Source organism: Castanea sativa, chromosome 6 (assembly GCF_040712315.1).
Source record: "Castanea sativa cultivar Marrone di Chiusa Pesio chromosome 6, ASM4071231v1".
Classification (NCBI taxonomy): domain Eukaryota; kingdom Viridiplantae; phylum Streptophyta; class Magnoliopsida; order Fagales; family Fagaceae; genus Castanea; species Castanea sativa.
Window position 1 is genome coordinate 58087035 of NC_134018.1, and position 24055 is coordinate 58111089.

General features: G+C 35.5%; 3 protein-coding genes across 6 annotated transcripts; 2 read left to right on the forward strand and 1 right to left on the reverse strand.

The window, feature by feature from the left end:
* Positions 1–2667: 2667 nt before the first annotated feature.
* LOC142638135 (exocyst complex component SEC10a-like) lies at positions 2668–7668 on the forward strand. 4 transcript variants are annotated; one of them, XR_012844979.1, is made up of 10 exons: positions 2668–2777; positions 2953–3048; positions 3194–3421; positions 3568–3642; positions 4084–4185; positions 4310–4360; positions 4442–4547; positions 5148–5267; positions 7018–7096; positions 7353–7668. XR_012844979.1 is itself a non-coding variant. In XM_075812135.1 (9 exons), the coding sequence occupies exons 2-9, from the start codon at positions 2953–2955 to the stop codon at positions 7440–7442; spliced, it is 906 nt and encodes a 301-aa protein (XP_075668250.1). In that variant the 5' UTR covers positions 2668–2777; the 3' UTR covers positions 7443–7668. The 4 variants fall into 4 exon arrangements, 3 of the variants coding, with proteins under 3 accessions (XP_075668250.1, XP_075668252.1, XP_075668251.1); XM_075812135.1 differs by lacking the exon at positions 7018–7096 and having other exon boundaries at positions 7315–7668; XM_075812137.1 differs by lacking the exon at positions 7018–7096.
* A 2343-nt stretch (positions 7669–10011) lies between these two features.
* On the forward strand, positions 10012–13964 carry LOC142640805 (conserved oligomeric Golgi complex subunit 4). Its single transcript, XM_075815078.1, has 3 exons — positions 10012–10253; positions 10371–12008; positions 13147–13964. Exons 2-3 carry the CDS (start codon positions 10392–10394, stop codon positions 13774–13776), a joined length of 2247 nt encoding a protein of 748 aa, XP_075671193.1. The 5' UTR covers positions 10012–10253; positions 10371–10391; the 3' UTR covers positions 13777–13964.
* Positions 13965–20118: 6154 nt separating this feature from the next.
* Positions 20119–23539, reverse strand: LOC142640483 (pyruvate dehydrogenase E1 component subunit alpha-3, chloroplastic). Its single transcript, XM_075814608.1, has 3 exons — positions 22964–23539; positions 21385–22165; positions 20119–20707 (listed from the first exon to the last, which is right to left on the reverse strand). Exons 1-3 carry the CDS (start codon positions 23207–23209, stop codon positions 20430–20432), a joined length of 1305 nt encoding a protein of 434 aa, XP_075670723.1. The 5' UTR covers positions 23210–23539; the 3' UTR covers positions 20119–20429.
* Between the last annotated feature and the right edge of the window lie 516 nt (positions 23540–24055).

Sequence of the window (24055 nt, forward strand, 5' to 3'; positions counted from 1 at the left end):
CGAGGAGGCCTATTTACATTACTCCTTTTTGTTTCCAAGTACTTGCGATCTTTAGTTTGTCATTTCATCCTCATACACTTCTAACCTGGGTTTCCAGCCCACACTCTACAAATTCATATTGTTTAAGGCTCATTGGGCCTGAGCCCATAACTGTTCTTGGGTCCAGGTGCAATTGTGCTCTTACAGTCATGATATCAAAATTTTCCATTTTAATAACTTACAACCAGGATGCTTATAATTACAAATTTACAACTTGAGAGAGAGAGAGAGAGAGAGAGAGAGATTCTAAGGAGCACAAAAAAAGTATATATTTTAAATTTACATATTTCAGATTCAAAGTTCACTAATAATACAGACTTTATAGACTTTTGGACTCTTTTTTTTTTTTTTTACTATAGTTTCATTTTGTGCTAATTAGACTTGGTGTTAATAACTTAGTCTTAGTATTTAACTCTACTGCTTAGTATTTAACTTAGTGTTAGATGTTTAGTAGTGTAGACGTGTAGTTGTAGATACTTTTTCCTTTTGTATTTTTTTTCCTTTTAATTACTTTTTTTTAATAAATGGGGGCATGGCCATTGCCACTGGTGGCTACTAAATGACTAGGTAGTGTCAGTGCAATGCTTTTTGTCTTTATGTAAATGCATCTAGTACCTTGGCATGTAGTCTAAATATTTGCTAGGGAAAAAAAGTTTTAAGAAATGAGTTGGGTCACGAGTTAGCCGAGTTAGCCCGTAAAAGGGGGAGGGGGGGATCGCAAGTTGGCCCTGTTTTTTATTCGGATAAAAAAAATTGAGTTCAAGTTGGGTTGGGTTAGCAAATTTTGACTCATTTTGCGATGTGTAATAAATCCACCCATTTCCTCCTATTTTAAAAACAGATGAAAGACACTTGGCATCCAATAAATCTAAAGTTAAAAAAAATACCACGTCAAACACAATTTAATTCACACCTCTCAGCATACTCTTCTTCTTCATATACTTTGCCTTTCTTTCTCAATGTTGAACATCTATTACAATTTTCTTTAAACATGTTTCTTTAATATAAATATACTTAAAATTACAATTAAACTTATTACATGATATTAAACTGATTTTTAGTAAGGACTGAATAATATTATCTAAAGTGTTTAATACGATAATATCACAACAAAACAAAAAGACTAATATTCATGCATTTAAATGCTTAGTAATACAAATTAAGTCTTTAATATTAATAGACCTAGGCGGGGCTTAAAGGCCTATACCCATCATCACTTTGCCTTGAGATGCGGGGAAAATATCTTGTCCCATCCTGCCCTACCACCTTTGAGGGGTGAGAAAAACCCTAGCGAGGTGAAGCAGGTCAGGGCAGGGTGAAGAGAAATTGCCATCTCTAGCTCTATGCCTTGGTGTGGGTTTGCCTAGGAGGTTGATGAAGGGGTTGGATTTGGAAAAGAGAGAAATAAATTATATTTTGAAGTGGCATGTTTTTGACCTTCAAATTTATTAGTTGCCACATGTCTTTCATTTGTTTAAAAATGAGAGGATTTACGCTCCATTTGTTTTGATGAAAAACCATGTGTGAAGATAATTTTATGCGTTTTAAAGCATTTGATAGCATCATAAAAAATGAGTCAATGAGAAACTATTTCTAGTCAATATAAAAAGTATGAATTATTTTCTAAAGGTTGTTTTTTACTAAATTTTTTTGAAAAATAACTCTATTTCATTGCAATTTAAACAGTAGAGTAGCTAAGCCCCAAGGCCACTGCGCCTTTTTTACTTCTTTTTTTTGTCTTTTTCTTTCAGGTTTTTTCTTTCTTATATATAATAAAATAAAGTGTAAATTTTTATAAATTTTATTTTAATATTTTTAATTGATAACAAGTAATAATTTGATTATTTAATGAGTATAAAATATATTATTTTATACATATTATGTAATAAGAGTATAAGAATAGATTTACATAAGTTACGTTTTCTATTGTCTTTTTCTTTCCTCAACTAAACAAAAAAATTTGGGTAAAATATTATTTTAGTTTTTTAAATTTTATTAAAAGTTTACTTTTCATCTCTAAACTTTAAGAAGTTCATTTTTGTCCCTAAAATATTGAAAAGTTCATATTTCATCTCTAAACTATTGAAAATGTTTTATTTATATCCTTAAACTTTATTAAAAGTTTATTTTTTTATCCCTAAATTATTGAAAAAGTTCATTTTTCATTTTTATTTTTGTTTTTATACAATCCAAAAAACTCTGTACAAAATTTAGAGATAATTTTTTTTTTTTAAAATTTAAGAACGAAAAATAAACTTTTAATACAATTTAGAGACCAAAATAGGAGTTCAAATCTTCTGTCCCACTTTTCCTGCTCCACTCTATACTCCACCAATAAAAACTTGCCACGTGTTTACTTAATTAATTAAATATTACTATTAATTAATAATGGTAGCATTAATAAGTTAATGATGATAATATTTAATTAATTAGGTGAACACGTGGCAAGTTTTTATTGATGGAGTATAGAGTGGAGTAGGAAAAGTGAGAAAGAATATTTGGACTCATAATAACAAGAGAAGTCCAGCTCCATTGTTTTCACATTGTAAATTACCAACTTTACCGTCAATATCAAGCACCACGCGTGAATAATCAGAAGGCCAAAATCGTCATTCCCGATATTTCATTTTCATCGCGGTCTTCGTTGGCACAGAACCAAGGAATCAAACTCAGACTCAGCGCCACCGTCTCTGTGTGTGTGTGTGTCTCTCCGACTCTCTCACTCACTCTGGCCAGAGGTACCAATTTCCATTTCTACCCTCCACAAGATCCAAATCAAAAATTAAAAAAAAAAAACACTTTCAAATTCGTCGTTGTTGCATGAAAATGTAGTAATTTCAATTTCGTTTTTAATTGCATTATTATCAATGAGCTTTTGAAATCGTGACCTTATCAATTTTATTGTTGTAGTAGATGAAAGAAAGTAGGAATGAAATGAAGAATGATAGAACTTCAAACTCTTCATCAGTTAGCTCTCTTCCACTCATTCTCGACGTAGATGACTTTAAGGTAAGCCTATAAAAAAAAACCGAATCGATTTCAGTTTCGGAATCATAGGTCTTTGGCTCTTTTGTGATTGGTAGTAGTAGTAGTAGTAGTGTTATTAACATTAGGTTTGAGAACTTGCTTAATTTGAAGAGAAAAACACTTGTAGGGTGATTTTTCATTTGACGCGTTGTTTGGGAACTTGGTGAACGAGCTTCTTCCGTCGTTTCAAGACGAAGAAGCGGATTCATCGGAAGGAGGGGGGCATGGTGGAAACGATGGGTTGTCGAATGGACATTTGCGAGGTGCGGCCGTCGCACCTTTGTTTCCAGAAGTTGATAAGCTCTTAGCTTTGTTCAATGATTCTTATAAGGAGTTGGTTGATCTTCGAAAGCAGGTGCGGTTTTTTTTTTAGAACCCTAGGTTATGAAATGTTGACTTTGATGAAAAAAAGAAAAAAAAAAAAAGAAGAAAGGAAATTAGTTGTTTGCCAAGGTTTTATTATTTATTTATTTATTTATTTTTGTTTCATACTGCTTGAAGATTGATGGAAGACTGTACAATTTCAAGAAGGAGGTGTCTATTCAAGATTCTAAGCACCGCAAGACACTTGCTGAGGTAAGGAGTTGATTTTTAATATTTTGTGAAACATTATGAATGCTAGATACGGAAAAATAAAATAAAAACCCAAATTACTGGTTTTTGTGAAACCTCCAAAGTAGTGAAAATTTGTGTACTTTTTGGATATTTGGGAACCTTGCTTTATTTCTTGGGTGGGTGTGGATTGAATTATATTGGTCTTTTCTGTAGTTTCCACAATACTGGTTCAGGACCATGAGTGGGGGGTTGGGATTGATGCGATCTTGCGCTCTGTATTCTTGTGGATTAGAATCTGAAGAATGGAGTTGCATATAGAAAACGGATTTTTTGTTGTTGTAATTTTTGTAGTTGCTTTGCGTTCATCATGGTGAATATGAGGTGATCTTCTGCATTGATAAATTTTATTACCTATCCAAAAAAAAGGGAGTTGCATACAATAACTATGCATCTCATTTTCAGCTGGAAAAAGGTGCGGATGAGTTGTTTGGTAGCTTTGCAAGGTTGGATTCACGTATTTCAAGTGTAGGACAGACTGCTGCCAAGATAGGAGATCATTTGCAGGTAAAGCTTTCCTATGCTTTAATGCATTATGTCCTAGATCCCTGAACTTAATAAAATCTTGGTATCATCTCCATTGAAACTTTGTTATTTTATGTTTTTGTTTATATGTTATTTTTCTTGTCAGAGTGCAGACGCTCAGCGAGAAACTGTGAGTCAAACAATAGAGCTGATAAAGGTATTTGGTAATTGACCATTTAGGTTATGCTACCCTTTGTTTAATATCACTAATTCCATGTTATTAATTTAATTCTTGCAGTACTTGATGGAGTTCAATAGCAGCCCAGGAGACCTAATGGAACTTTCACCTCTATTTTCTGATGACAGCCGTGTTGCTGAGGCTGCTTCAATTGCACAAAAATTGCGTAAGAAGGCCTCACTTTCCTATATAGTTATATTTTCATGAGCCAACTCCTTATTGGTTTGCAAAGCTTGATGATGTTCTCTCCAAACTTAACTGCTTTTCGTGACCTATTCAAGAATCATTCTTTTGTTAGTAGAATTAGTTGTCAGAAGAGCAATGAAGACTTATACTGAAGAAGCATGAGAAAAATAGTTTGAGCTTCTTTGCAAATGCGAGAAGAGGGTTGAAGACCAAGGAAGGTTTAGTGGAAGATTGTATGATATAAACAGAATTAAATGATCTAAAGTTTCTCTTTATTGAGAATGGTTAGAGATGAATGTGCATAGGTCATCATTAGTTTGGAAGCTATTCCCATGATTAGGTTTCTTTTATGTTTACACCAATAACCAGACCAACAGTTACATGGCAAGAATGTTAGAGAAGTTTACAATATGATTGTGTCATATGTGAATTATCTGTGCTAATATTTTGAGGCTTTCATAAATGAAAGGAAGTTGGGGGTGGGGGGGCAAAAGGTTTTTTATCATTAATATTGCTTTTTATATACTTTTTTATGCTTTCCAATGCCTGCCAATCATCTTATTGTTTCTATTGATTTCAGGGTCTTTTGCTGAGGAGGATATTGGAAGACAAGGCATAGGTGCAGCATCAGTTATGGGAAATGCAGCTGCTAGCAGAGGATTGGAAGTTGCGGTTGCTAATCTGCAGGATTATTGTAATGGTAAGTTTTACACAATAGTGGACATTTTTTTTATTATTAATATCAAAACTATTTATTGTGTTTTACATAATTTAAGAAGATCACTTTGCTTGAAAGAATTTGAAGAGTGTGTGTATATATATATATATTTATAAAATGCTTCGATATAATTTCTTTTTGCTTGGATGACCCAATTTGAAATTTATGTTGGAAGTTGATATTGTTTTTCAATCGTAGTTCATCCGGGCAAAAAATTGAAAAATAAGATTGTTTGATATAAACAGAATTTGTAATCTTAGTGTCTATTGAGGTTCTTGTATGATTGGATGACTGCGTTGGGTAGCATCCCTTTGATGTCCTCTTTTGATTTTATAGACTTGTATGCGTGATTGTATTTTTTATATAGGGATAGATTCACGTATCTTATATGTTATCTTCCCCTCTTCTTTTTTGAATTAATTTGTTTACTTTTTAAGAAAACATAGATGGTACAAATAATAACTATATACAAAGTTTCAACAATGTTGCATAGTACTTTATAATTCTGCATTTTTGTAAGTAATAATTTCATTAAAAATGCAAAAAGGGCCAAGAGTCCAAGGCCCTAGTACATGGGATGTATGCAAAGGAAGAGCCAAAAACAAAGAGAAGAATACAATGAATTATCTAAAACTCATGTTATCCAAGAAATCAACTAATCAAGCAAACTTGAGGTGGAGAAAGACGATGCTAAAGTCCACTCATTTAGAGTCTTTAAAATAAAAATTTCAGCCAAGAGCTTTGTAGCTGAACTGACACATTCTTTTGTTTCCAATGGAGACGTCTATGGTTCAAATCATCCCTTATTGTAAATATTGAATTTAGCCAAAAAAAGGGGATCATTTTCGTCACAGGTAGCTCCTTTCCTTCAAAAAATTTTGTTTCTCTCTCCAGATACACCACCACAGACATAACGGCATAGCCTTCCATACTTCACCGTTACTCCTCTTTCCAAATAGTCCTTTCCAGCGGTATAACATGCCCACCACCAAATTAGGCATCGCCCAATTCACACCAAACAGGGAAAACACAAGTGACCACAATTGTCTGGCAAAATCACAATGGAGGAATGAATGTGCAACTGACTCCTCTTCACTCTTACGCATGTAACACCAATCCATGACACTTATTCCCATCATTCTAAAATTGTTTGTAGTTAAAATTTTCCCCAATGCAGTACACCAAAAGAAGGAAGCCAACCTCAAAGGTACACCAACTTTTCAAATGCTTTGCTATGGAAATTGTTTGTCTCCTTCCATGTGGCCTTATTATAATGACTTCTCACTTCAAACCGATGATTCTTTTGGGGTTACATGCCATTTTGTCTTCCTCCTCCCAGCTTATTGTACCAACATACAAGTCCTCCCTTAAATGTGCCATGGACTCTTTAACTCCTAATACTGAGTTACCTTGAGGAAAATTGGGTTCCAATGAGGGCTATTGTTGTGGAACTCTAGATAGTCTATCACTTTTGCATTGCTATCTATAGCTATTAAAAATAAATCCAGATACTTATCTAGTACATTATAAAAGACAAACAAATTAAATTATGTTAGGCTAAACAACAATTTATAATTTTTTAGTTAATGAAACAACAATATAACAAATTATAGTTTATAAAATACAAACAAATTAATGAAACAACTAAACAACAATAATTAATAATTTTATTAATATTTTAAATGAACTTATAGTTTATTGTTGTTAATATATGAATTTCTCTTTTTATTAGATTGTGTAATTTATGCTTCTTAAGGAACACTCTGAGAAAAATTTCTGGAGTTGCCATTGCCATCAGAGTATCAGAGAAGGTGTTTCCATCTTTACTTTTGATTTCTTATTCAATCCTATGTGCATGAGATGTCAAAATAATTAAAAGATTAAATTTAGGCTAAATATTATTAAATTTGTGGGTTTTTCTATCATTGTTAATAAATATAGGTAAGAAAAGAAATGGAAAATTTTCAAGAGACGTATGTGGATTTTCTAATAGTTAATATTTAGCTAATAGTTGTAATGTGTCAAGCAGGAATAACAAATCCTCATATTCTTTTTCCATGTTCTAAGAATCCTAGTGATCTTGAAGGGGATGATATCAGTTCTTTGCTTACAAAGTCTACAACTAGTAGAATTGAAGTTTTTTCTACCTATCTTTGAATGGAGCAGCCAATTCTTAGATATGAATGATTGTAAATAACCACTATTTTTAATTGTTGGAGCTAACAATTTATGCTACTTTTTGGAGCTCAAAGTTTGTAATTGTTATAGCTCATAGTTTATGGCTTTTTTTTTTGGTGCTTGAAGATTGTAATTGTGGAACTTACATTTTATGCTATTTTGTAGGAGCTCAAAGTTTGTAATGGTCAAAGTTCTTTTATCTCTACTACTACTTTGTAGCAAACAATTTATGCAAATTAGGACAATAGTATCTTTTCGAAGGAAGAATAGTATGTTGCTGTGCAATGTTTTTGCTATTATAAAATCGTTAATAGGTGCCTAGTGCAATGTTATAGCTGCTACATAACTGGTGCAGTGCTATAGCTATTGCATAACTGGTGCAAGTGTTGTAGTTACATCTTACCATTAAGACTGTTCCAAGAACTATTCTATCAAATGTTTTTGTTAAAGCTTTATTAACCTCAAACATGTTTGTACACCATAGCTCGATTAATCCAGCAATTTTATAATTTGCATCCTCTACATCCTTGAACTATGTTATCCATGAAGAGACTTTCAACATTAATGAAATTTTTTTACGGATCTAAAAAGTATATTGACAAAGAGGTACATATATCTAATTGAAGTTTTGAAATAAGTGAATCCACCGTAGTTGCTAACAAAGCATTTTCATAAGATACATTTGTCTTTTTTCTTCTCCAAAGAAACTTAAAAACAAAAAAACAAAAACTAGATAACACAACAATCTACTGCTTCGGATTGCTATTTGGCTTTAGCATGCTTCCTTCAAATACAATACTTCCTTCATAGTTTATGCTAGTTTGCCCTAGCCATATTTGAAATTCTTTGGGAACTTTTCTCAAGTACTTGGCATGCCTTCTTTTAAAACCCAAAATAAAAACTATCAATTCAAAGAGCACGCCTCCTCATTACAAACAATTAAGGTAGTCATCATGAAAAACTACAAAATTACAAGACTATCCCATGTTTTGGTTCTTAGTTGCCAGTGCAACACAATGTCGAAAATTTAATATTTCAGAAGGTATCAAATTGTTTGCACATCCCATGTTCCGGTTTCTCCATCTATTGGTGGAGATTAACATAAAAGTTTGAACAAAATAAAGTCTGTGTGGTTGATGATTCAGAAACCCACGCTAGTAGCATTCTTCATTTCACTGATGCGATGCGAAGAGGATGATGTTGCTGTGATGTGAAGAGGACGATGCGTTGGTTAAAATTTAAACGTTAACATATACAAGGTCTATTTGGATACTGTTTATTGCTAAAAACTGAAAATACTGTAACAAAATAATTTTTAAATGTGTAAATAGTGCCATGGGACCCAGATTTATTGTTTTATTTTATTTTTGCATTTTTTGTACTTGTGGGTCTCATGAAAAGGGGTGGCAATTTTTTACCGCCTCGCTTAACCCGCCCCTCCTCGCTTCGCTCCGTGTGGGTTTTCCTCACTTCGCAAAGGTGGTGGGCGGGGATGGGGCAAGAGTTTAGCCCCACACCACGGGGCAGGGCGGGGATGGGTTTAGACATTTTAGACCCGCCCCTCCCCGCCCCTGCCCCGCCCCGCGTTGTTAAGGGTTATAATTGTAAAATTTTCATACCTTAAAAGCCTACTATTTAAACAACCATATCAATATTAACTTATTTTATTCTACCCAATGTGATTCTTTGTCTTTATTTTGTTATGTGTTATATTATGAGATTTTTTATTTATTTTTTTTTATGATTGTCTTGTTAAACATTTGGATATATTATTCAATTTTTTCTAAAAATTGATTTGATTTGATTTGATGGGATAAATTTAGTTATAATTTCAAGTATATTTTTATTAATGAAATAGGTTTCATTAAAAAAATTGTACTAGTTGTAGGGTAAATTAACAAAAAATAGAGTTTTACAAGGTCGGGCGGGGCTTTGCGGGGCCTCAAGGGACAGGATGGGGTGTGAAAGTTTTCCCCGTCATGCGGGGCATGGCAGGGATGGGGTAAAACAAAATCATATAGGGCGGGAACAAAGACCCCATCCTTCGGCCCCATCTCATTGCCATCCCTACTCATGAACTGTGCACGAGACCTAGTAAAAAACGCAAATGCCTACTGTAGGATGTTATCCAAAGTCCAAACTAACGCACAGTAGCTACAAATGTTAGAGGTAGTATAAGTCTTGTGGGTGGGCTCTATTAGTTTTTGCTTGAAATTTAATGAGGTGACATTGAGTTTTAATCTCCATCGTTGGTTTATTAGTGGGCAATGTGACAGCTTCTATTTAAAACAAAAGAAAATATTTGGTTAAATTTTTACTAGAGGTAAGCTAGACCCGGGTATTAAGTGCAATTCATTTTGTTGATTGATTTGATTAATTCTCACTAAAATTTTGACAATTATTATTATTATTATTTTTTATATTAAAATTCGGGTCAGCCTGACCCTGCTACAACCCGATGCTCCAGGCTCATTCTAAAACTTATCCAAAAAAAAAAAACCTTCACATTAGATGTTTTTAGATGCTAAAATTTTTGGCGTTCCACGGTACGGAAACCAAATGCTAAAAGATATTTGAGTAATTTTGTAAATTTTTATTCAATTCCTCTCTCCTCTTTCGTCTCTCTCAATCTCAGATTTCTCTCAGACCTCGCCGTGGAGATGGGTTTTGTAACTGTAATTGTGAATGGGTATGGAGATGGAGGCATTTTCTCTTTCTAAACACTCTCTCTGTAACTTTCTTCACAGCTAGTTTTTCGTTTCCTTTACTTCAAAACCAAAAGCAGAGCTGGTACGTTTTTCAGAATAGAATCAATCACTTTAATAAGCTCTGTATTTCACGTTCTTCTTCTTTTTTGATACTGATTCTGACTGTGAATTGCTTTGTAATTATGAGTTGTTGTCACAGAGAAAGAGAGGGGGACCCGAGATGAAGAAGGTTACGGCGTCGACGCCAAACGGATCTGCAGCCATGGAATCCGACGAGGGAACGAAGTCCTCCTCCATCGATTTCGGTACGACGGAGGCGATGGACCACATTCGGACTCTAACCGATGTCGGAGCCATGACCCGACTCCTCCACGAGTGCATAGCGTACCAACGCTCATTGGACCTCGACCTTGACAACCTCCTCTCGCAGCGCTCCGATTTGGACAAGCAACTCCTCCACCTCCAGAAATCTTCGGAGGTACTCGATATAGTCTCTGCCGACTCGGAGTACATGCTCTCCAACGTTTCTTCCACGTCCAAGCTGGCTGATCAGGTGAGCCGGAAGGTTCGAGAACTTGACCTCGCACAGTCGCGCGTGAACTCAACTCTTCACCGCATTGACGCCATTGTTGAGCGATCCAATTGCATCGACGGAGTCAACAAGGCTCTCAATTCCGAAGACTTCGAGTCTGCCGCAAACTACGTTCAGACCTTTTTCCAGATCGATGCCAAGTACAAGGACTCTGGATCTCATCAGAGGGACCAAATGCTCTCATTCAAGAAGCAATTAGAAGGAATTGTACGGAAGAAGCTCTCTGCAGCCGTGGATCAACGTGACCACGCCGCGATCTTGCGGTTTATCCGGATTTTCCCGCCGCTTGGATTGGAGGACGAGGGATTACAGGTGTATGTCGGTTATTTGAAGAAAGTGATCGCAATGAGAGCGAGAATGGAGTTCGAGCACATGGTGGAGTTGATGGAACAAAAAGGAAACCAGACGAGCCAAGTGAATTTCATTTCTTGCTTGACGAATCTGTTCAAGGATATAGTCTTGGCAATTGAAGAGAACAGTGAGATTCTGAGAGGGCTATGCGGCGAGGATGGGATCGTTTATGCGATTTGCGAGCTCCAAGAAGAATGTGACTCGCGAGGTTCATTGATCTTGAAGAAATACATGGAATTCAGGAAGTTAGGCCGGTTATCATCTGAGATCAATGCTCAGAACAAGAATTTGCTTGCTGTGGGAGGAGGATCCGAAGGTCCTGACCCGAGGGAGATCGAATCATACTTGGAAGAGATACTATCGTTGATGCAATTGGGCGAGGATTATACTGAATTCATGGTGTCAAAAATCAAAGCCTTGAGTTCAGTTGATCCAGAGTTACTTCCTCGTGCCACAAAGGCGTTTCGGAGTGGAAGCTTTAGCAAAGTTGTGCAAGAGATCACCGGGTTCTATGTGGTTCTAGAAGGTTTCTTTATGGTGGAGAATGTGAGGAAGGCGATAAGGATTGACGAGGAGGTTCCAGATAGCTTGACCACTTCAATGGTAGATGATGTGTTTTATGTTCTGCAGAGTTGCTTGCGGAGGGCCATTTCCACCTCTAATATCAGCTCCGTTGTTGCGGTGCTCAGTGGTGCTAGTAGTTTGTTGAGTAATGAGTATCATGAAGCTTTGCAGCACAAGACCAGGGAGCCCAACCTTGGTGCCAAACTGTTCTTGGCTGGTGTCGCGGTTCACAAGACTGGGACGGAGATTGCCACTGCTTTGAATAATATAGATGTCAGTGGCGAGTATGTTCTCAAGCTTAAACACGAGATTGAAGAGCAATGTGCTGAGGTGAGTGGTTTACTTTGTCACAATGTGGTTTTATTAGTTTCAAGTTTAAACTCAATCGAAACAGAATTGTGCTTCTTAGTTTGAAGTTTGAACCTTGAACCAATCAAAGTTTTATAAGTTTCAAGTTTGCAACCAATTGAAACAGGACTATGCTTATTTGAAGTTTGAACCAATTGAAGCTGTATAGCAGCTGTTACATACTATATGACTTTGGCTTTTTGTGAGATATTGTTACCAACCAATGAAGTAACAAAACTTAAAGATATGGCATTTGATTTGTCTCGCACTTTATGGTAAAATCTAGTAATCTAGACCAATGCAGTGAGTGACTTTTAAGACAGAATGACAAGGCTCTAGAGCATTTACTGAGTTCTGAAAAAGATTGGGTAAAAGTGACAATGTTAATCCATTCCTAATGTAACATAGTTGGTCATGTTTATAATGCTCTAATGCCCAGTTTATCTTGGCAATTTTTGTTCACTATTGCTGATATTTATTCAGATTTAGAAAGAACCTTCAACCTACTGAGACCATTGTTTAGCATCCCTTAATGCTTAGTTTTGCTGCTTGTTGAAAGCTGTGATACACTGACATTTGCAACTAGCTATAAATAACTAATTTTGGGTATTGAGACTAAATAACAATGGGCTTGACACTGTAGTTTATGTTTTTCATTATTTTTTTTCCCATGGAAAGAAATTTTGGTGTCTTGTGTTGATCATTGTCTTTTTTTCTGGACATACTTGTTTCAATTGGTTGCCCTAGTAATTTATGCTTTTTATACCTAAAATATCCAGTATGGGCTGAGTTCAGGTTTATATTGTCAACTTTGATGAGGGAGTGATTGTTCCATCACTCCATACTAAATCAATCAGGTCTCCTGTTTAATAGTCGACCCCTTTTTTTTTCTAATCCTTTTTGTACTGTGTGACCCTACATGAAAACTTGGCTCTTATACTGGATGCTTCTCTCAGGCTTTGTTCTTCACTTCTCAATTTTATATATTTGTGTGATAGTCATTATCTGATGTGATTATACACCTGGTTAGATTCCTGTGCTCAAGTAATATTAACTTGCTTGTCTGTTAAAATAAATTCCATCTTTTTTGCATTAAATAGAGTTAAATTATTTTTATCAGGTATTCCCTGCCCCAGCTGATAGAGAAAAAGTGAAATCTTGTTTGTCTGAATTGAGTGATATGAGCAACACTTTCAAGCAAGCTCTAAATGCTGGCTTGGAACAGCTTGTGGCTACTGTGACACCCCGAATCCGTCCAGTGTTAGATAGTGTAGCAACCATCAGTTATGAACTGTCAGAGGCTGAATATGCAGACAATGAGGTGAATGATCCATGGGTTCAGAGGCTTCTTCATGCTGTTGAGACAAATGTGGCATGGCTTCAGCCACTAATGACTGCTAGCAACTATGACTCATTTGTTCATTTGGTCATTGACTTCATCGTTAAGAGGCTTGAAGTGATCATGATGCAGAAAAGGTTCAGTCAACTTGGAGGCCTTCAGCTCGACAGAGATGCAAGGGCATTGGTAAGCCATTTCTCAAGCATGACTCAGAGGACTGTTAGGGATAAGTTCGCTCGTATTACTCAAATGGCTACAATCCTCAACTTGGAGAAAGTTTCTGAGATTCTAGATTTCTGGGGTGAGAACTCGGGACCAATGACCTGGAGATTAACCCCAGCTGAAGTTAGGCGAGTATTGGGCCTCAGGGTTGATTTTAAACCTGAAGCAATTGCTGCTCTTAAGTTGTAGTTCCCATTTGTCTAGTTCCCTCTCTCCCCTCATATTTTTATTATTATTGTTGTATCATTTTTCTTGGTCTTTGTTCAGCAGAATGAAATACTCTCAGTATCCTCATGCTACATTGCCTTGAGTTCATTTGAACTTCAAGAAGTGTGGAACCATGATTATGCAGAAAATATGGGAATTTTGCCTTACAACTTTTTTGTCTCAATTGCTACCAATGATGTTTTGGAAGTTGGAGCATTCTTGATATTGTCTCTATACATTCACAATACTGAAAGTTATTATTGTTGTGAGTCACATACGTTATTCTATGTCCTTTGTTAATGGATAGATGAGTTAATTTTGATTAAACCTAAGTGTATTATGATCCTAAAAGTGTATTACGATCTATATCTATTACCTAAAATAAAAAGAGCAAAGAACCCATGAATAAATCTTTTTGTTGAGTGTGATTTTGGTGAGTCAATACACATCAATTCATGGCGACAATGCAAAGGCCATGGTGGGATGGAGTCAACTTTGTGGTTGGCAGAGCGGAGGCAGATGAGCAACACAAGTTTGGGTTTTTATTTTGTTTTGGTATTTTGGCGAACATGCATGGCAGGTAATCTCTCTCTCAATTTCCAGTTGAAGTTTGATTGATTCATTACAAATTAATACAAAAACTCACTCCCCACCCCAATTATGGATTTTCATTGTCACCTCCTTTGTGTTGTCAGCTTCTACCAGTCTTGACAAAGCCTTAGAGTATATTCTGATTTCTTTTTTTTGATAAGTAAGAATGATATATATACGAAAGGCTACTCTATGCCTGAAAAGCACAGAGCAACCTAGAAAATACAAGAAGAAGAAAATAAAGAGAAACAAGAGAGAAAACCAAACAACAAAGAAATTACAAATGGAAAAGGGAGCAAAGAAAAGAAGGGAGGGAATCACTAGACGTGAGTCTCCACGCCTGAGACCAATCAAAAAGAGTTCCACTAAAAAAATATTCTGATTTCAAGGCTATTTCATTATGCTTCTAAAATCACCATCTATGTAAATTGCAGTTGTAGAAGGTGTTCTTGAAGTAGTCCAAGGTCTTCCCATGGTAAGGTTTCACATTTACACATGAATACAGCTATATTCATGCTCCTTTCTTTGCTTTGAAAGATTAGAAAAAGAAAAAAAAAGAATATATATATGGATGAATATATTTGTGTGCGTGTTTTGAGATGGGGATGGTGAAGACTGAAGAGTGTGAGATTTGGGATTTGGATTTGTTTTCTTTTGATTTGGTGAATGTTGCAAACCATTAAGCATGCATTTGGGAAGCAATGAAAATTATAAATTATTTAACTATTTAGTTTATTTTTGCTATTATTGATGGTCCTATTGCATTTTTTGGTACTATTCATGGGCCTCACTGTTTTATTTCAATTAACTTTTACTTTTATCTATAGTATTTTCAGCAACAAGCTTTCAGTTTCATCAAAATAAGTGGTATCCAAACAGACCCTAAGACTTTTATGTAGAGGGATGTTTGGGTGCTGGAGTTATGTAAGAGTCTTTATGTTCCTAGAGGTGTAGATTAGATCTCAAAGGGTGGTGCAACTGGTTTGTTGCTACTTGCTTGAACAATTCTTGTTTTGCTGTTGTTGCAGCTTCTGCTGCTATGTGTACTGACTGTTTCTTTAAATAAAATTTCTCATTCATCCAAGAAAAAGGGGGCACTTTAGAAAGAAATGCATTCAAAAAGACAAATTACTGATTTCTTAAGCAATTGGTTTCTGAGAATTTGAAAAATCAACCATGCATTAGTCACAAAATGATTCTAAACCACAGGAAACCAAATTGCTATGCATTGTTTAGACCCATACCTGGTGCAAGCATCTGAGAATTATAGGCCTTGTGAAATGACAGGCCTATATGTATTATGGATCATAGAAAAATTGGTTTAGTTATAACTACTGTTTTTTACAATCAAGACCAAGATCAGTGATTGATTTGAAGTATTTTCTCATGCAAACTATTTTGGGATGGAGATGATCATCTGTTTGAATTTTTTCTTTAGAAATGTCGATGTGGCAAATGAAATGAGGACTGCCATGACTTGACTGAAATGGCATTGTGAATGAAATACTCCTCTCATGAGAGATTAAAATGTAGTGACATATCAAAAAATAAGAAGTCTAAACCATATTCAGTTAATCCTGGGCAACCAAATATACTCAACAAATACATGTAACATACCTAAAAATTTCCATTATTTGGATTCCAATATGTATGCTAACATGTATTAAGGCCTATGGTCAATTTTCTTCCCCTCATCCCCACTCCCCCTGACAGTAAGTGCTTAACTCAATTGCGTTTTTTTTGGATTCTAGATTAAAATGGTGTTAGCTTCTTCTTCCAATTTTCTTTATCATTTTAGTAGGAACAAAAGGGCTGGCATCACCATTGTTCACAGGTTAGTAGCACTATGTTATTAGTCAATTCTTGTTATATACGCGCGCGCATGCACACACATTATTGTCATTTTTTTTAATCTATTTTATGTTATGGCCAATGCAGGATGTTTATAAATGTTATCAATGTAGTTCTGATGTTCTTTTAAAAATTGAGCAGTGTAGTTCTTTAAAGAGCATATCGTTGCTGAGTTAGAACTACATTAGTTTATTCAAAAGTACAAGAAACATCATCAGAAGTTCCAATAAAAAATTTTCTCCAGTTATAGTCTTGTACAACTGGAAATATTTATCAAATCAATTTAGTGCTTTACGTCTTTTATACATTGATATAACTCAAGTTAGTGTTTTGGTATGTATCATGTTTCATTGCTTTTAGAACAACATTTTACTTTATTCACTTAATCCATGCTTTAATATAAAATGTGCCCATTGTCCTTTCTCATATTGTGTGTGTGTTCATTTATCATTTTTGTATGCTTTAAAATATTTCTTTCATGATTTGTTTTGCTTATATCATATAAATCAAATGCAGAATGTATGGGCTATATAGATGTATAAGGATAAGAAGAAGACTTGGAATGACGACAATAATTTCTTTTTTTCTTTGATACCTCAAAGAAAACATCAACATTGCAGTTCCAGGATATCTACACAAAATAAAGAGGCCTGATTGGCCCATTTTCTAACTGGACCTAGAACAAGGCTATTTAGGGAAAAAAAAAAAAGAAAAAAAAAATTCAATAGAAATTCCTTCCGCTTCCCAGTGCTGAAGATCATCAGCAATTACATAATCTTGCCATCCTACAGATCTGTTTCCTTTTAGAATACCATTCAGCTGCTTGTTCTGGGTCAGGATGATTATTCTGGTGAAGTTTTCTTGCTTGCCTGTTGCACTGCTTCCCTTGTGACTAGAAGTGTGCCTGCATTTTCATTGCGTCTTTAAAGGAGTGGCAGCCTTTGAAGATTTCCTTTCCTTCCCTGTCTTTTGCTAGATAAGACATGCCTCCCCTTTTCAACTTTCTCTGTAGTCCTGTTATGCCCAGCTATCAGAAGTATCTACCAATCTGGTTGAGTAACTTGTGGCCCTCCATTTTTGTGTTTACTGTCTGCTTGGTTTTGATCTTCTCTGAACTGAATGCTTTGTAGTACCTGTCAATCAAAACATTGCAAGCCATTAATGTATTATAAGGGTTGGGGGTCTTACCTTTAATGGTAGTTGACTCCTGCTCTTCCAGATAGACCACAATTTTACAGCCAAGGTATTTTCAAACTGAGGGTTAAGAAGTCTAAGTTTCTCTATATTTAGCAGCCATTGTTGCACCCAATGAATGATTGAGATAGGCTGTTGAAGATCTGATTTAATATTTAGACTAGAGCCAAGCCACATTGCATTAGCAAATGGACAGGAGAGGAATAGGTGATCCATGTCTACCTCCTCTGATTGGCATAGGATACACATTTGATCTGCAGCCATGTTTCTTTTCATTAGGCAAAGATTTAACAGGCAAAGTGTTGTTCAGCATTCTCCATAAAAAATGACTAGTCCAATAGGAATTTTTTTTCCATAAGATCTTCCAAACCCCCTTTTCATCCAATATTAACTCTGTTGCTCTGCTGGGTAGTTTACAAGAGAACCTGGTATCCTTGTTTTACTTAATATATATACCCCTCTACTGCATAGAGGGCAGATTAACTTGTCTTCGTTTTCAGTTTTGGAAATAGGTATAGAGCTAATTATCTTGGCCTCCTAAAAGTTGTAGATTTGATGCAAAATCAGAGGGTTCCACGTTCATGTTTCCTGATTAATTAGATCATACTCTTATGGATTTCTAGGTCTTGAAGTTAAGTGGAGGTGAGCTTAGAGGAAAATCAAGCCTGCAAGGCCTATATCAATGCTTCTACCTGATCCGACTCTCCACGTAGGCTACGTAGCTTTGGGTGTGAGCTTAATGCAGTTGTATTCAATTAGCATTTAAAAAAAAAAAAAAAAAATATAGTATGCATTCCCGTGTCAAATTGGTGGTAAAACACACTTTTACTGTTCACATGCAACTTTTGATCTAAGCTGTGTTTCAGATCGTGTTCATTAGTGAACTGGTTTATACGTTCCGAACAGAGAAAAACAAAGTTCCTGGTGGAAGGAGAATTTATTTTTTATTTTTTATTTACTAGCAAGACAGTATCAATGCTCCCTTTGCTTTGTTGTATTTCCTTTTCGGGTCTAATGGAAGTTTTCTTATAAAAATAAAAAGAGTTCACACAGATGGTAATTATTTCTTGGTCCATATGTCACTGTCCTTGTTAAACGGTTAAAAGCTTGGGAATTCTAGTTGAAGAAAATAGTAGCACCGTTTTCATGGGATAAATGGTATGAGGCCGATGTCCTGTGCATTGCACATGTGCAATATAATTTTATTTTAAAATATTTTATAAAAATCTATATTTTTTCTGTATGAAATTATTTTTATGACCATGGATAATACTTTTTCTCTTTGTTTGTTTCGACAATAATATTTTTTAAAAAATGAGTCATTTTTTGAAAAATATTTTCTATAGAATTATCTCATTTTTTAATATTTAATAGCAATCTTAAATGAGTTGAAAAATAATTTTCAAACTTCCCTTACTTAGATTGCTGTGAGATAAAGTTTTTTTCCAAAAAAAATTTAAAAGAAAACAATCTTTAAAAATAAGCCATATTTTTTCTATTAATACTCATTCTTTTTGATGCTACCAAATACTAGAAAATGCTAAAAACTATTTTTACACAAAGTTCTCCATAAAAACAAACAGAGTATTGCTGCCTCTACCATATCTCCCATCATTGATTTATCGTCCTCCATGGATCAAAGCATGTCAATAACATATGCTAAATCTCCCTCTAAAATGATATCTCTTACACCCATCTCAATTGCAAAATTAATAGCTTGGATAGCCATTGCTAGTTTTGTCTCTGAATCTGAATTACTTTCCCTTTGTAACTCAATGCTACAATGAGTGATCCATTATCATTTTAAATCAAAACTCCTACTCCTGCTTTGATTTCTAAAAATCACTCTATCAAAGTTTATCTTGAAGGACAACTCATAAGTAGGTTGTTATTTATGCTTGATTGGATAAATGTGTAGATACAAATAATCATATTATATAATGCATTGAATTTGACTCTTGCAACTTTACGTTGAATTTAGTTCTTGATTGGATTTTATTTATGCTTTGATTGGACAAATGTGTAGAGACATATACCGCTTATTTTGTTAAAACTGAAATTACTGTAAAAAAAGTAAAAGTTAGCTAAAATAGTACAATGAGACTCATGAATAGTATCAAAAAGTGTAATAAAGCTCATAAATAGTAGCAAAAATAAGTTGAATAGTAAAATAAGTTGACAAAAATAATTTTTGTCAAACGCACACTAAATATAAAATTACTCTAATAAAACATCACATAACAGAATCTCATGCTTCTCTGCAAGAGATATCTGCTAGATGGGAAGACTTGACTTCCTGTTTTGTTTGAAATCTTTAATGAAACTACACATTTATAGGGATCTTAAATTTAATTAAAATAAAATATGAATCAATAGTGCCACCATGTGTTACTTGCATTTGCATAGCAGCCAGCAGCACTGCAACTTGGGCCCATGAGGCGGCCCGCATGATTTAGGACAGGGATTGCCAAATAGCATTGCACAGCTTTGTGGCCGTGGATTAGCTTTAATTTTTCAATTCATTGCTTATCTACTGTTTTTTAAAAGCCTGCAAAGTAAAAAATCAGTAGAAAGCTAATCCAAACGGACCATCGTGAAAAGAAAGGAAAATGAAATGTTGTCCAGTAACAATCTTATTCAGTGGAGGAGCACTACTGTAGGAAGTAACTAACAAGAAAACACAAAAACTTATAAAAACGGGACCCTCATGTCATGAACACAAAGATATAGAACATCTTGATGCACACAGAATATGAAACTGGCCTTCAAAGCTTGCCATTCCATATGCTAGTCCCAAAGAACGTGATAAATTATACCCAAAAAGTAAAGTAAAAATACAAAATTTGAAATATAGAATGTAACCTAAATAACAAATTCTGCTTACATTAGAAAAGCTGACACATTTTTGAAAGTTCATTAGTGAAAGCTAGAAGCAAATATAAACCACGCCTCCATGGACTAAAACCAGAAGACATATTTTGACGTCCAAGCTTGAAAGGTTACACATGAGCAGTACCTTGAGTGAATTTAGGATCCTCGCATCTATATCTCCCATCAGGTCCAATTCCAAAACCTTTTGGATCTGCAAACACATTCTCCAATAGCTGACTGCGATGTGGACGAGGGCTCTCATCAGCAAACTCAACAGCATCCTCAACCACCTCATCTATCTTCTTCTCTATGGTCTTTAACTCTTGTTCAGTGACTAGATTGTTGTCAATCATATATCTCTTTAATGCTGTGATGGGATCTCTAGCAGCATAGTGTGCCTTCTCAGCTGCAAAAATTGTACCAAAAATTGAGGAGAACATTGATCACCGCATAAGAGAAGAATAATATACCAGAAGAATTTAAAGGTCATCTTTGGGTACTCATCCAGTTCATATAAGCCACAGGGCCAAATATTATTATCAAGTCCTAAAAATGCATCCTCCATTTCAAGAAGGGGGGTGGGGGAATCCCTGCTCCTAATACAATCAAACCAGGTCATGTCCTAGGAATCCAAAAGCTCAATCCTCTTACTTTTGACCAGAAAATTTTTTCACTTGACAATGCTATGCAACCATGCTAATTGACATGCCTCTTCCAATAAAAGTAAATGATCTAGTCCATCAAGACAAAGACCCAGCAGGCTCTATCTAGCATTTAAGCAGCCATTCCAAATTCTCCTCAAGTCAATAATCCAACAAGGAATGTAACATCAGAATATTTAAAATTTCCAACACAAATGGCATATGTGACACCAAGGATGGGGCAGCGTCATTTGAATTGGTTCAAGTTCAACCACATAATAGACCAAAATAAATAAACAAAAGTCAACAATACCAAGAGGCATAACTAAAACTAACTGTTTAAATGCATAATCTGTAGAAAATAGACATGTCACATTCAACAATTAAATATAACCGAAGGTAAATATGCAAAAGAGAAAGAAAAAAAATGCCAAATGCTCACCTGGGTCACGAAGCTCATCAGGATCAGCCAATGAGTGTCCTCTAAACCTATATGTCTCACATTCCACCAATGTTGGCCCTTCTCCTCTCCTAGCTCTTCCAATTGCCTCCTTTGCCACCTCCCTAACCTTCAAAACATCCATACCATCAACATGAACACCTGGCATCCCAAATGCAGGCCCTTTCTTCCAAATCTCAGGATCGGAAGTTGCCCTCACATGTGACATCCCAATAGCCCACAAGTTATTCTCCACAACAAACACAATCGGCAATTTCCACAATGCTGCCATGTTCAAACACTCAAAGAATTGGCCGTTGTTACAAGTCCCATCTCCGAAAAATGCCACTGTCACATGATCGCAATCTGCATCCTTCAATACCTCTCTCCTATATTTGGAGGAAAATGCTGCACCAGTGGCCACAGGAATCCCTTCACCAATGAAGGCAAAGCCACCAAGCACGTTGTGCTCTTTTGAGAACATGTGCATTGAACCACCCTGGCCTCGGCAACACCCAGTAGCTTTTCCAAAGAGCTCACTCATCACAGCACGAGCAGAGACCCCTTTGCTCAGTGAATGTACGTGATCACGGTATGTGCTGGCCACAGAATCTTCCTGCTTCAAAAGCTTGATAAACCCAGTTGACACAGCCTCTTGGCCATTATAGAGATGAACGAAACCAAACATTTTGCCCCTGTAATACATCTGGGCACACATGTCCTCAAATGCTCTCCCCAATACCATGTCCTCATAGAGCTCCAAGCCTTCCTCTTTCGTGATCAGCTGAATACCCAATTAACCAAAAGCAAAGACAAATCTCAGACTTTGTTTGTCTCACTAGAAAATACTTCCACCAAAATCTTCTTTCCAATAAAAGTTCATATGAAACATTTATATAATAAAATCTTGTCAAATACAAGTTTAAGAAATATATCAGTAACATTTAAAACAAATACCAAAATGAAAACATTTTTTTTTTCAAAGAAACTTCAATGTTATGATCTGTATCCTTTTGGTTGAAAAGTATGAACAAAGAATCCACCTAATTAAACAATTAGTTCTAATTAGGCTCCATTTACTTTCTCAGCTGCCCAACACGTATAAACCTTCAAAGGTAATACCTTTAAAATTCTTTTTTCCTTTAGTCAGCTTTCTGGGTAAAGAAAATATTCCCAGAAAGTGTGGATTTGAACGATTGAATTATTATAAGCACGTTAATCATTCGCATTAAATTAAAATCAAAAACAAAAAAAGGAAAAAGTTTTATGATCTGTGTTATTTTGGTTGCAAATTATGAACATAGTATCCACCTAATTAAACAACTAGTTCTAACTAGGCTCCATTTGATTACTCACTTACCCAATACCAATAAAACTCAGCTACCCAATACTTATAAACCTCCAAAGGTAATACCTTTAAAATTATTTTTCCTTGAGTCAGCTTTCTGGGTAAATAAAATTTTCCCAAAAAGTGAGGATTTTGCATAATTGAATTCTCACAAGCTTATTAATGATTCGCATTAAACTAAAACCAAAAACTAAAAGAAAAAAAGGAGGAGAAATGGGGTTGTGGAATGATTACCAGATTGGTGCTGGATTTGGACTTCTTTTCCTTGACAACATCGGACACAGCAACGATGGCGGATCGACGGTGGAGATTAGTTTGATTGGATTTGGAGAGAGAATTGAAGCAGCGCAACTTGTGAGTGGATCCGAGGAAAGTGTTGGTTCTGAAAGGTTCGAATAAGAGCTTGTGTTCCTTGGATCTGGACGAGGTGGTGTTCAGAGGAAGGGGCTGAGCGAACTTGTTGGACGACGTCAATGACATTCTCTCTCTTTTTTACGTGTTTGGGAGCTGAGAAAATGGGTTGAGAGAGAGAGAGAGAGAGAGAGAGAGAGCTGAGGAAATGAATGGAAAGAAAGTGAGAGGAGAGTATATGTATATGAAGGAAAGGGAAAAGATTTGGGCGGAGGAAACGAGGGTGGGAAGTGTGGAAATAACCGCCTGGAGCGTTGGGGTGTGGGTGTTGTGGGGGCAAAAGATTTGGATTTTATATATTGGAAGGGAAAACAAAGGCTTGTGAAAATGAGAAAGGGAAAGAGAAGGCCACCCAACTACAACCTACTTATTGTTAGTAGTACTAGTACCACACTTAGCACTATCTGCAATAGCTAATTACAAATGCTATTAATTGGGGCTTTGTAAGGTCAGTTGAGTGGGTTTATTGCTAATGTCGTGTCCTTTTCTTTGCTATAAGATGTATGTGGCATTTGCTGTGACTTGTGATTTGACTTTATTGATTTTTGCATGGATGTTATTATGTTTTTTCAGTTAATGGGTGTCTAAGACATTCGTTAAGGAAAAACAAAGGCTTGTGAAAATGAGAAAGGGAAAGAGAAGGCCACCCAACTACAACCTACTTATTGTTAATAGTACTAGTACCACACTTAGGACTATCTGCAATAGCTAATTACAAATGCTATTAATTGGGGCTTTGTAAGGTCAGTTGAGTGGGTTTATTGCTAATGTCGTGTTCTTTTCTTTGCTATAAGATAGTGTGTGGCATTTGTTGTGATTTGTGATTTGACTTTATTGATTTTTGCATGGATGTTATTATGTTTTTTCAGTTATTGGGTGTCTAAGACATTTGTTAAGGTTGAATTATTATATAAT